This window comes from Magnolia sinica, chromosome 12 (genome assembly GCF_029962835.1).
Source record: "Magnolia sinica isolate HGM2019 chromosome 12, MsV1, whole genome shotgun sequence".
In the NCBI taxonomy this organism is placed as follows: domain Eukaryota; kingdom Viridiplantae; phylum Streptophyta; class Magnoliopsida; order Magnoliales; family Magnoliaceae; genus Magnolia; species Magnolia sinica.
The window spans coordinates 62,305,800-62,319,570 of NC_080584.1; the positions used below are offsets into that span (position 1 = coordinate 62,305,800).

General features: G+C 39.1%; 1 protein-coding gene across 9 annotated transcripts in view; it reads left to right on the plus strand.

Annotated features, from left to right (window-relative positions):
- The first annotated feature begins 241 nt into the window (after nucleotides 1-241).
- Nucleotides 242-13,771, plus strand: part of LOC131221490 (receptor-like protein 56) — a 106,773-nt gene continuing 93,243 nt past the window's right edge. For 3 of the 9 annotated variants that reach the window (XM_058216764.1, XM_058216757.1, XM_058216756.1), the window contains exon 1: nucleotides 257-731. In XM_058216764.1, coding sequence (XP_058072747.1) covers nucleotides 377-731 — 355 coding nt within the window. In that variant the 5' untranslated portion in view covers nucleotides 257-376. Of the gene's footprint in view, nucleotides 732-13,771 lie in introns of all 9 variants that reach the window. The other 6 variants (XM_058216755.1, XM_058216754.1, XM_058216762.1 and 3 more) reach the window with 5 other exon arrangements.

Sequence of the window (13,771 nt, forward strand, 5' to 3'; positions counted from 1 at the left end):
TCAAGTTAGTATTTGTGTTTTCTCTTCATTAATCGACCATTTGGATTGCAAAATAAGCATTACAGTGGCCGCTAGGAAGTTTCTAATGTTGGGTGTTCAATCATCTCTGTTTTCCCATGGTGTAGTCCACTTAGATTTGGATCCACTCTATTTTTTAGCTCATGCACTGAAATAATAATCCAAAATGGATAGACGGCATGGATAAAATAAACATTATATATAGTGGGCCACCGTCACTTGAAACCCAACCCAATAAGCCACACACATCAGCTATCCCATGCGTCCCTCGACCCTGACCAACCTTAGAACTTTTACACTTATAAATTGAAGAACATTCTCCTGCTGGAATACAGAGGAGAAAACTAATACAATTTCCATGGATTGGGCATTGGTCATGTGGTTGTGGGCTTTGCTTTATGTTCAGTACTGTAGTGATGGGTGTCTTGGGTGCTTGGACAAGGAGAGGACTTCTCTCTTGGAGATCAAAGCTTCCATCAATTACCCGAATGGGTCTTATCTTCTTACATGGGAGGATGGGACTGACTGTTGTAGTTGGGAAAGAATCAAGTGCAACAATGGGACAGGCCGACTGACTGAAATTTCTCTCAGTGAGACAAGGGAATACGAGTTGGGAGAATGGTATCTGAATGCTGACTTACTTCTATCCTTTGGAGAACTGCAGAGCCTCGATTTATCCAGGAATAACCTCGCTGGTTGGGTTGATCATGAAGGTACCTTTATCTCCTACAATCTTAACATTCTTCCTTGATGATTTAAAACAGGGCTGCCTTCAGATGTCCTAATAAATTGAAGTGCAAAGATATCAAGGTATGTAGTGATTTCTCGTTTCTCAATTGTAATTCTGTCAATTTCAATTTGGACCTGAAAAAACAGGGCTTCAATGACAATGAGGACGACTTGGAGACAAAGACAAAAAAAAAAAAAAAAAACCAGAGTTGTTGGAATTGAGGCCTTCTCCTACATAAATACAGGGGAATCATTTTTAACAGTCGCAATTTAATTCACTCCAGCATCACCATCTGTTTCATGCTGAACAAAAGATCTAACGCAGTGTGTTAGAAATAAAGGCCCCTGGTGTTTCGTCTTCGGCATGATGCATTTGAGGAAATTTATTTATTTTTGCAATGAAAGATTAAGAATGGTTGGGATTTTTCCCATTCTAAGCAGGATCTAAATACAGGACGTCACCCATATGGGATTTTTCCCATTCTAAGATCACCTTGACCTCAGTTTTAACTCCTTCAATGAAAGCATTTTTCTCTATTTGGGTTCACTCTCATCCCTCAGGACTCCTGATCTAAGCTACAAGAATATTATTGAAGGACACTTCCCCTCTGAAGGTAAGTTGATCAATTTTAAAACAATATTTTGAAATGGAGTCAGTGGCTATGCCTCAGTCACACTTCCAAACATGCAATCTGGAGGTTTCCGATTTGAAATATGAGAGGCTGAATTGCTCACTATCCCTTCTATATAAAAGCATATGGATCTTACTGATCGGAGTCATTCACATGCATATCAAAATGGCATTTGAAATTTCACATTTTGAGATGCTTGTTGATTCTTGCCATCAGTAGTAGCAGATAATAATATTACATCTTCTGCCATATTATAAGCTCAACTGTGGCGAAAAACAAAGGTAGATTTCAGTGCTTTCTTCCTCTTCTTCGTCTTCTTATTTTTTTAAGGGCCTGAGGTCGATCAAAAGAAGCCACCTTTAGCTTTAACCTAAAGTGATTGAAGAGAGGGGACGGAGGAGAGAGGACTCAGATTCTGTAGCGATCCTCCAGTGCCAACCATTCATGCAGTCCATCCATTTTTCCAGGTCATCTTAGATCATCATCACAGAAGTGAGGCAGATCCAAAGCTCAAGTGGAGCACACCACAGGAAACAGTGGAGATTGAATTCCTACTGCTGAAAACTTCCTGTGAAGCTACAAAAGTTTTGGATAAAGCAGATTTTTATTATTATTTTTTTTTTTGTTTTGCCTTCATCTAGGTTTAAGTGACTTTATGAACAGGTCGGATGGAAAATAAACATGGCCGCTGGACACTAGGAAGGTGTCCACGGTATGTGTCACTATCCCCACTTCTTCATATGGTGTGGCCCACATAAGCTTTGGATCTATATCATTTTTTTGGTCTCATACCCTAAAATGAGCTTGCAACATGAATGGACTGCCTGGATAAGATACATACACCACGGTGGAACCCACAGGGGTCACTACAGAATTTGAAATTCAATTTGATAGTGCATCCAAACGCACTTGACTGGCTGACTTTTAAATTGTAACTTTGTCCATTTCAAGTTGGACTTGATAAAAACCAATTGATATAAGGCTTCAACGATGACAGTGAAAAAAAAAATAAAAACAGAGAGAGTTCTTGGGATTTGAGGCCATCTACCACATAAATATAGGAAAACATTCTTTTTACCTTTGTATGTCAATTCACTATAGCATTGCCATCTGTTTCATGCTGAACACAAGATCCAAGGGAAGGGAGAGTGTTGGAAACAAAAGGCCCTCCTAAATGTTTCCTCTTAGGCATGTTATGTTTTTGAGTAAACATTTTTATTTTATTTTTAATGAAAAATTAATAATGGTTGGGATTATTCCCCTGTTCTAAGCAGGTCCTAAACAGAGGATGTCACCCATATGCAGGTTTCAAAAGATAGTCGAGATTGAGTAATCTAGAGCACTTTGATCTGAGTTGTAACCACTTCAATAGAAGCATTTTACCATATTAAGATGTCATTTCATCCCTGAAGAGTTTAAGAGTTTGTATCTAAACACCAATTCTTTTAGAGTTCCAAACACAAGTTTTGAAATATTGCCCAGATTGGACAACTACGTGCATCTAGATCTGGACCCTGGGCTGCCACGATTGATTTGCTGAATTCCAGACACAAGTTTTGAAATATTGTCCAGATTGGGCAACTACATGCATCTAGATCAGGACCCGGGCGTCTTTCTTGTTGTTCTCTTTGGAACGGACTGCTTTGCTAAGGATTGCTTTCTTCGTGCTATGTTGCTTTGATTGTTGACTGGGCAGTTGTCAGACGATAACCTAACCATGTGTTGGTGGCGTTTTAGCCTTATGTCGGGGTTTATTGAACCGTGTAGTTCCCTCCTTGAGTTATCTTTTTATGACAAGTATAACAGACGAGGGATTTGTGTAGACTGATTCTAGGAAGGTCTAACAATATTCGAACCTTTTGGGTCTTGGTTGACCATTGGCGCTTTATCTTTATCCTTGGTTTTAGCTAATCGGTCTTTGATGATTATTCCCTTTGAAATGAACCTTTCGTTTAGGGCTAGGGGTGAGCCCTTTGCTTGTGCTTAGTTAGGTTATTATGGACGATGCTGGACTATCGGTACCCTTGGTAATGACTGACCGTATCTCAACCGGTAGCGCATGCGATCAATCGATCAGGTGTACCATTTCGACATGCTTTTCCTTAGGTCGTTATCATCTCAATTTAGAGATGTTATCATTGGCTGCCCCGAGAAGGGGATCTCAATTAATTCCTGCCGCAAGGATGAACGTGATGAAGTCAATCACCATCTTCCTCAAGGGGATAACTACTTCAAATCCACGAAGCTTCTCTGGACTCCTCATAGAGACTTCCCGAATCCACAAGGAAAACGCAAGAAAATAAAAATAGTATTCATGAAAATTCATAAATTAATTGATATCTACAATAAACAAGTCTATAACCCTTTAAATAGGGATACCAAGCCTCGGAAGAAGTTTCAGAATTAAACTACAACTAAAACTCCTTAAAATTCGTAACTTACTATAAATACTAAATTTACTACTTATAGTAAGTTTCCTATGTGGCTTAACCACGTTATTCTCCTAATTTTTCTAAACACGTTTCATGTTGGACAACTCCTAAAGCCCAACAGATGAAAAGTTACAATCAAACCAAAACTTACTAAAAATAGTAAAAACGAAAATAAATAGGAAATTCAACCGTCAATTTGATGGAATCTCACAAATTCAGCATGGGCAACCTGGCCTCACTAGGTTGGTTGGATAAAGTAGCACGTCCTACCCCAAAATCATATATGCTACGTTGAATAACTCATTTCGGTTTGCGAGATATGCCTGTTTTAAGGTTCCGACGGTTTTGATGACTTATGCCTCCAATCGGGCCTTCTCTGATCCATCTTTGGACATGAAAGTGTCCACGACCTGCTCTACATCACTCTCCTCCACTTCAAAATAACTCGTCCTCGAGTTCTTGTACTACTTTGGTTCTTCATACTTGGTATGGTGCGCCGTAACGATACGTGGATCAAAAGTTATGATCAATTTACGGTCAACCTTCTTTTGGTCCAACCATGCTAGGAATGTATCTGTGAGACATTCTACATCAGACCCCTTCACTTGGAAAAAACTCGTCCACAAGTTACTCAAGGGACTTAGCTCATGATTCCGAGATAACTTTTGATGTCAATGCTTATTTGCCTTTTTTTTACTTGATATTTGGCTCTTGAGTTAACACAATACATGTACTCATACTTTTCTTGACTTAACTAGTATCGATCATTACCTTCACTTGATCTGCTTGCAAGATCTGACATTCTTTCTCACTCACTTAACAATGAGGGTGGTTGGGCAATCCAGACAAAAAAAAAGGCCTATGTGATGTTGGATGTCCCTCATGAGGGGCAATCCATCAAGTAAATCTTTAGGCTAAAATTCTTTAAATTCATTCATGAAAGGCCTTAAACTTTGGGGAATGTCTAAGGGTTTCGATTCCTCGCCCTTTACCATTACGGTATATACCTTGCCAGCTTCCTTGGATTTCTCCATGAAATCTCGAATGGTTAAGAGGTAGTTCCCCTCCACTTTAGAAGCTTTGGGGTGTTTCTCTGGTGCAGTAGGAGTAAGGATTATTTTTTGGCTATCCTTGACGAAGACGTAAACATTGTCTCATCCTCGGTGGGTCGCATCATGGTCCGACTGTCATGGTCGATCGAGTAACATATGGTATGCTTCCATGTCGACGACGTCACAAAGTACTTGATCCTTATAAGTTTTGCCAATTGAAAACGAGACAATGCATTATTTAGTTACCTTGGTATTGTTCACCTTTTTATCCAACTAATTGAGTACAGGGAAGGATATTTTGTCGTTGGTAGATACAACTCGTCCACCATCACAATGGTAACGATTGTTTGACCTTAGCTGAACGTAAGGATTTTTAATCCTGATTGGGCCCACTGTTGTGGGTGTTACACATTGATGTCTAGATGAGCCACTGCCCATATCACAGTTTGCAGTTGTAGGAGGTTGATGATGTTCTCCTATTGGTTCTTTTCCTCGTGCCAGCATTAGATCCTACATTAGACTTGTCATGAGGGGTCGAGTTAAAGGATATAGCCGATCAGGAACTCTTGCAAGTTGCATTTCTGCCATACTTGCCAATTGAATCGCTTTATCCATGGTCTTGACTGGGTGCATCTAAACTCGATCTTGAATCGTCAATCGTAACCCATATATAAATAGTAGCCCAATTGAACCGCTTCATCCATGGTCCTGACGGGTAGTTTCGCATTGCCAGCTATTGAAATTCTTCGGTGTAGTCGGTGATGGTTCGATTCCCCTATCAACAGTTTTGATATTGTTGGAATAATACCTACTCATAATCACAAAGAAGGAATCATGATCGAAGAAGGCATCTCATTCGTGGCCATGATGAGATGAGCGCCTTATTCTGTCGGGCATGTGAGAGTTATAATTGCTCCCAATATACAAAAGCACCAGATTTTAATTTAAACGTTACTAATTTCACCTTTTTATGCTCTGGCACGTCTATATAATTAAAATATATTTCTACTTTGGCTAGCTAATTAAGAAAATTTCTATACATAATAACCAATTAAAACTAGGAAGTTCGGCCTTACCTCGATACTCTCTTTCAGTATAATTTAGATGATTGACTCCATGGATTGGTTGTTGAGTAAATTCTTCATTAAGGTCCTCGTCACTAGAACTTGAATCATCTGGTGTAGCCCTACGATTTACTACTGGAAGTGCTCTATGAAAATCAAGGTCATGCCGTACAATAACCACAAGCGGTGGAGCATCGCCTAGTGCTCGGGACAGAAGTAACCCATCTGTAAGACAGTCAAGGGTTGTCTGTAGCTAGCCCTTGCATGGTCAACTGACTCTCTAAATGGAAAGCTTCCATTCTTTTCGAAAGATAACAAGTCCCTGGATCATCGTCCATAGGATTTTGGTCCATACCTTCATTGTTTGTCATTGGCTCGAGAGGAAACCTAGCTCTGATACCAATTGGCGCAGTGATGAACGTGATGAGGTCGACCACTATCTTCTTCAAGGGGATAATTACTTTAAATCCACAAAGCTTCTCTGGACTTCTCATAGAGACTTCTCAAATCCACGAGGAAAAAGTAAGAAAATATAAATAATATTTATGAAAATTCATATATTAATTTATATCTAGAATAAATGAGTCTACAACCCTTTAAATAGGGATACCAAGCCTTGGAAGAAGTTTCCAAATTAAACTACAACTAAAACTCACAAAAATTCAGAACTTACTATAAATAGTAAATTTACTATTTATAGTAAGTTTCCTATGTGGCTTAACAACTTTATTCTCCTAATTTTTCTAAACACTTTTCATGTTGGACACAACTCCTAAAGCCCAACAGATGAAATGTTGCAATCAAACTAAAACTTACTAAAAATAGTAAAAACAAAAAAAAAATAGAAAATTCGCCCGTTGATCTGATGGAATCTTGCAAATTCGACATGGGCAACCTGGCATAGATGGGTTGGTTGGATAAATTATCTCTTCCTACCTCAGAATCATAAATGTTACATCGAGTAACTCATTCCGGTTTGTGAGACATGCCAGTTTTAAGGTTCTGATGGTCTTGATGATGACTTCTGCCTCCAATCGGGCCTTCTTTGATCCATCTTGGACATGAAAGTGTTCGCGACCCACTCTACATCAATTCCCATCTCCTCCTTTTTTGAGAAATTCAAGAGGTCTTTGCTCATGTTCTGATGCACCATATTCCTAAACATGTTACAATTCTTAGAATGAGTCTTAGTTCTATTATACTTGACATATATCTCTTATTTGAATTCCTTCACTAATGGAATCTTTTGGTGGTTTGGAAGCATGATGAACTTGGCTTCCAATAGAATGTCTAACATCTCCTAGGCAATATAGATATCAAAAGTATATTACCTTGGAGTTTCAGAGGAACCTTTCCTTAAGTTTATACAGGGTGAGGCCTTTTACTCGACCTTTTTCAGGACATAGCACTCACATAATCGTGTGCCAACTATCTTGGCCATGGCCACCTTGTGACAGGTGTCATGGTCTTCGTCTGACCATGTGAGGAGTATTTTCTCTACAACCAACTAATAGTTCGAGTCACGATAAGATGTGTCCTTGGATGTGCTCATTCGTTGTTTTTCCTTTTAGAAGATGTGCTTGTATTAGATTGCCCTAGTTAACAACTCAAACAGATGTTCAATGTACATGCCTTCAGATTGCTTTTGAAGCTCGAAAAACCATGCCTTGTAAGGTGAGCCCAAAAACTCAGCCTCAGGGAGAATAACTGGACAACGATTTTTGGCACCGTTGAACCAAGCGATGAAATGATTGATCATCTCGTTAGATAGTTTTCAAGGCCTAAACAAGTCGGTTATGGATACATCAAGCTCAGTTCAGTGGAACTGTATGTGAATTCTCTCTTCCATATCATTCCTGGATTGCATTGAGATAGCAGAGAGGTTTGTGTACCATGTGAAAGTGGTTGCTCTTAAAGAATTCCTGAACAACATCAGTTTAAAAAACCATTAAGAAACGACTTACCACATTGCATGGTGAAGCAACCAATGTGCTTAATTGTAGAGGTCTCACCTTCTCTAGAGAAAAGTGTGAACTTAGGGAACTTGAAATCTCTGGAAAACTCATAATATTGATCAACCCACTCAAAAGTATGATTTCCTATAAATCGGCGAAGCGATTCGTTGGTCGTTCGATTGGACCCCATGTTCCTAAACGAGTCCTATAACATCATCCCTGTCAACCATCTATTGCAAGCCTGATAGTTCTACTCAACTGAGGTGTCACTCAGATTGCCTAGGGTATGTCCATTACGCCACGTGATCGACAACCACTAGGGGAGGAGCAGCAAGAGGTTTCCCCCCTAAGCACCTTTACATGGTAATAGTCATTCTGGACAAGAGGACTAGTTAGAGATTGCCCCCATGTGTCTTTGTCCTATGATACCCTTGACAGACGATTGGGTCAGTCGAAGGTTATCTCCTTTGATATTTGGCCCCCTGAAAACCGCTTTGAACAACTGGACAAATTAAAGGTTGCTCACCCCGTGTTATCAACATGGGTTGGGAATTGCCCCTAATGAACATAATGATTCTATCGGTCGAGGTATTCTAGTTGATCGTAAGATTGAACATCTTTTCCGCTCCTTACTGCCACCACTTATGCAAATATGGTTGGCTTCGAGGTTTGGTCCCCTGAAAATTGCTTTGAACAACTGGACAAATTAAAGGTTGCTCACCTCATGTTATCAACATGGGTTGGGAATTGCCCCTAATGAACATAATGATTCTATCAGTCGAGGTATTCTAGTTGATCATAAAATTGAACATCTTGGTTGCTCCTTACTGCCACCACTTATGCAAAATAGGTTGGCTTCGAGGTTCGGTCTGACTTGCTCTTGTATATAGCTCAGTCAGTCGTTTTGCCTTTTATTCAATTGGATGATTGGGGGGCTTATTGGGTAATATTAGTAATTGGAAGTTTTTGGAGGAAACCTTCAACCAATCTCTCGAATATCTTTTATTGTACATTGATTCCTCTGACAATCTGCTGCATATGTTCTTCCATTATGAGAAAATGTATGAAAAAGTCATCAAAGATAGTTGAGAAGATCATGTATCAACTTGACTATGGGCTCGAACTGCAAGCCCAAGTGTTATTGCTCATCTACAACACCATAAATAGAACTACATTTTTTTAAAAAAAATTTAGGAGGCATCATATTTATTGATAAATACTAAAGGTAGCTTACTGGGTCCCACAACGCTTGCCAAATTTTTTTTGTGTAATTCAATCAAACACGAGGCTACACATGTGAGCAAGGGCCTTTACTCAGTTAACGTCTGTGATTAGAAAGTGTGAGCGTGCTAGAGTCATACTTGACTTGATGCTTGATTGAACGTTGGTGCCCCCAATGCTTTGATGGACTGATTAAGACCAGATTTGAGGATCTAGACACTTTCACAACCACCCGTTCTACCAATGATTAGGCGATTTGCATAAGGATAGTTGTTAGTCCTTCTTGATTGAATAATTTTACCTTACATTCAGGACTTTTCTTTCACTAATAATTGCAACAAATATATTTTTTAAAGGAACAAAGATGGACAAATAAAAGAAAAGAATGCTAAAATAATGTTTCTTTTATTAATTTGTGAATGATGCTCATTACAATCGATAGAGTATCAAAATAAACTAAAGAATAAAGTAAAACAAGAGATAAAAATATGATTATTTTTTTTTGTATGATCGGATGATCTAGGCAGATAGTCAGCAAAATGTGAACTAAGTGTTTAATCTTCTAAGTAAGAACTTAGTTGATAGGAATCTGACAATGGATGGTCGCGGACATTTAATTTTCTCTTGGTCATAAAAATTATGATAGAAAGATAAAAATAAAGACTGTAGATATAATGTGTTTGGGAAGGGCCTCGAGCTCTTCACCACGTTCTCCTTTTATAGCTTTTGGATGTGGCAAAACTCTCATCGAGTTTACTTGTTAGTCTAAGATCCTTAACAGCCACGGCCTTCTAGTGTTCTTTTCCCATGAAATCTCCATAAATCAAAAACTCATTTTTAGATTTCCACTTTTACATGGCCGTGTATATTCGAGGATTTGTTTAGGACACCATTATATCTAAATCTAACTTGATAGAGCCATCTCTATTCATGACCTATTGTTCCCTTGAATTTTTGTGGAACTGGGGAAATTGGATCCACCAGATCCTGATCTTGTCTCATTCTTTTGACTCTAATATCATCATATATTGGTCATCTTCACATATTCATAATCTTTTTAATCACCACTAGAGCTTTAAACGTCTTTAGGAAGATCTCCCATTTTAAAAGGCCTGTGAGAGACAACTGTAGCAAGCATATCCAAATATATGAAAGGATCCTTACCTCCGTGGGTCTTTTATAGATGTGTCAGGTATGCTTTCTTGGTCATGTGCCACACAAATTAGGGTTACATGTCATTTGTTGCTTCATTTCTCTTAAAAGCATGCGTATGGTTTTGTGCCACCTCATTTATGATGGGAAATGTATTGCGAAGGGTAAGGGGCCAAATATATCTTTAGGCACGAGTATGATTCTGTCAGTATTAGGTTCGTGGTGACATCATGTGGTTAAGTCTTATTAATCCATGTAGGTGTGCCAAAAACGAGTGTAAACAATAGCTAACATAACTTGGTAAGTGGCTTTCACCTGGACATCACAAAGGACCTCACAAAGCTTTGTGTTACATGAGATAGGTATCACAAGATTACACAAGCTAGGTATCACATGGATTGCATGTAACTGGCCTCCGTGCATGGTAAATCTTGCTTTGTATGGTGGGATTGCACGAATCCAGTAACCCAAGCTCTACATAGCCCATCATAAAGTTTGTGTTATATCCACTTCGTCCATCAATTTCACTAGTTTATTTTAGGACATGAGCCCAAACATGATGGAGATCTAAAACTCAAGTAAGCCACACCTTAACACACTAAGAATTAAATAGTGGGGATAGAAATGCCAACAATATTGAAGCCTTCCAATGGCTCACCGCGATCTTTTTATGCCATCTAACTAATGCATAAGATGACTTCCACTAGATGTAGGAAAAACAAAATATTATGCTCATGCAAAATTTCTATTGCCCACAAAAAAGTTTCAACATTGGGCGTTTTCATCCCCAATATTGCTTCTTAAGGCATAATCCACTTGAATTTTGAATCTTCCTTACATTTGGGCTTTTTTCCTTTAGTGAGCTACCAAAATAGAAAGACAGCTATGGGCCTCACTTTGGGTAACATGGATTGCTCTAACCCTACTAAGATTGAGGACATGATTGACATGACTACAAATACTAGCTTATTGGCTTATTTAAATACACTTTTGGATGGTTTGGTAAATGTCTAATTATAAAATTTATTTATCTAGAAATGAAAAAATAAGTACTACCATAAGCTGGGGATGGTTCACTTCTTTTAGATCTTATTGAGCTTAAGTGGGTAAAGGTTGGGGCTTTATCAAAATTTAAAAATACTAAAACTACCTTCACATATTTTATTTTTTTGCTATCTTCCTCTCACTCTCTGGTTTGCGGCTTCTCATCTCTCTCTGTCTTTCTCTCTGAGGTAGCCCACAGGATGGACCCATACTGAAGGTAGGGGCCCCACATGCTGAATGGTGCACACATCAAGGTGGGCCCACATAATAGAAGGCTAACATCAAAAGTGGGGCCCGCATGATGGATGGCCTTTCGCATGATGGACGATCTATACCAGTTGGAACCCACTGGATGGGAGGTCCAAATGAAAGGTGGAACCCACATGATGGACAGTCCACATGAAAGGTGCAACACACGTGATGGATGGTGGCATTGAAGATGGGCTCACATGATGTAAAGTTGACATCAAAGGAGCGCCCACATGATGAATAACCCTTATTGAAGGTGGGGCTCCACATGATTAATGGTCCACATTAAGGTGGACCCAGATAAATGATGGAGTAAGCCTCACATGATGGATAGATCACATCAAAGTGTGGCCCCATATAGTGAAAGACACATATCCAAAGTAGCCCACCATGATTGATGCTCAACATAGAAGGGGTACCCCCACACGATGGATAGTGGACATCAAAAGTGGGCCTCACATGAGGGATGACCCACATTAAAGATGGTCCCTATATAATGAATGGCCCACATCAAACTGTGGACTTGCATGATGGACTACCTATATCAAGTGGGACCCACCTAATAGATGATCCAAATCAAGGTGGGCCCTGTATAATGGACATTTCACATCAAAAGTCATCCCTAATGATGAATGGTCTGCAAGATGGACAACCCACTTTGAAGGCACGGCCCACACGATGGACACATCAAATGTGAGCTCCATTTGATGGGTAGTGGACATTCAAGTGACCTACATGAAGGAAAATTAACATTGATAGTGGGCTCCACATGATGGATGACCTAAATCAAGGTGCATTGCCCCCACATAATGGATGACCTAAATCAAGGTGGGCCCCCACATAATGGATGGTGCAAATCAAAGGTTGAATGGTCTACATCCAAAGTAGGTCTTGCATAATACATGGCCCACTCAAATGTTTGACCCACATGGACTGTCCACATCAAAAGTGCGCTCCACGTGACATACAATCCACGTGCAATGGCCAACATCTAAGGTGAAAGGAATGAAGGAACATGCTCATTTGAAATAGAGTTATTGCAATTTTTTAAAATCATAGCAACTATCCTTTAAATAAGCTTTTATTTGAATGATTCACCAAAAATGATTACTTCAAATAAAAGCTCTTTTAAATAAGAGCTTATTTTACCAAATGAACTTATTTTACAATAAGAGCTAGTATAAAGAAATTTATTAGAATAGCTCTTATTAAATTAGATAAAACATGCCAACCATGCCCTGCAAAATAAGTGGCATCCAAGTGGAATCATGATGCAAGGATGGATGTGATGAGGTCAATCACTGTCTTGTTCAAGGAGATAATTACACCAAATCCACGGAGCATCTCTAGACTCCTCACGGAGATTCCTCAAATCAACGAGATAAAATAGAAAGAATAGAAATAAATTCTAATTCGAAAATAGATTAATTGATGATAAGAGCAAATTTGCAATCCTTTAAATAGTGATACCAAACTTAGAAGGAATTTTTAGAATCAAACTCCAACTCAAACTCCCTAAAAAATGTGAGTTCTACTAGACTTCAAGGTTTTCGGCCAAAAATAGTAAGTGTCTAACATGGCCTAACCACATTGTTCTCCCAATTTTTCTAAGCGCTTTTCATGTTGAGCACGACTCCTAAAGCACAAAGGATCAAGAGTTATGATCGAACTAAAACTTACTATAAATAATAAAAATTAAATTAAAATGGACTTTTGACCATCGATATGATGGAATCTCACAAATTTGGCGTGGCAACCCGGCATTGCGGGCGTTGCGGGGTTGGTTCGCTAAAGTAGCTTCTCCGATCCCAAAATTATATATGGTACGATTGAATAACTCATTCCGGTTTGGGAGATACGTCTGTTTTAAGGTTCCGACGATCCTTATCATTTATGCCTCCGATCGGGCCTTCTCTGGCACATCTTGGACATGAAAGTGTCCACGACTGCTCTACATCAAATCATGAATAACACTGTTTCAAAGAATGCAAGAAACAACAAGCTCTGAGTGGCCCACCATGTTTTATACGTAAAATCCTTGCTGTCCATCGGGTGAAGCCACTTATTTTCTCAGTCCATGTCAAATTTTCCTGTACAAAGCTCCTCCATGTCTCGACGTAAAATTTCTCCTAAAATCTCTAAGTTCACGTGGTGTTGCCCACCTGGGTTTTGAATCATGAAGAATTTCATATCTTCTTTCATCTTACTGAGTTGCACCTAACT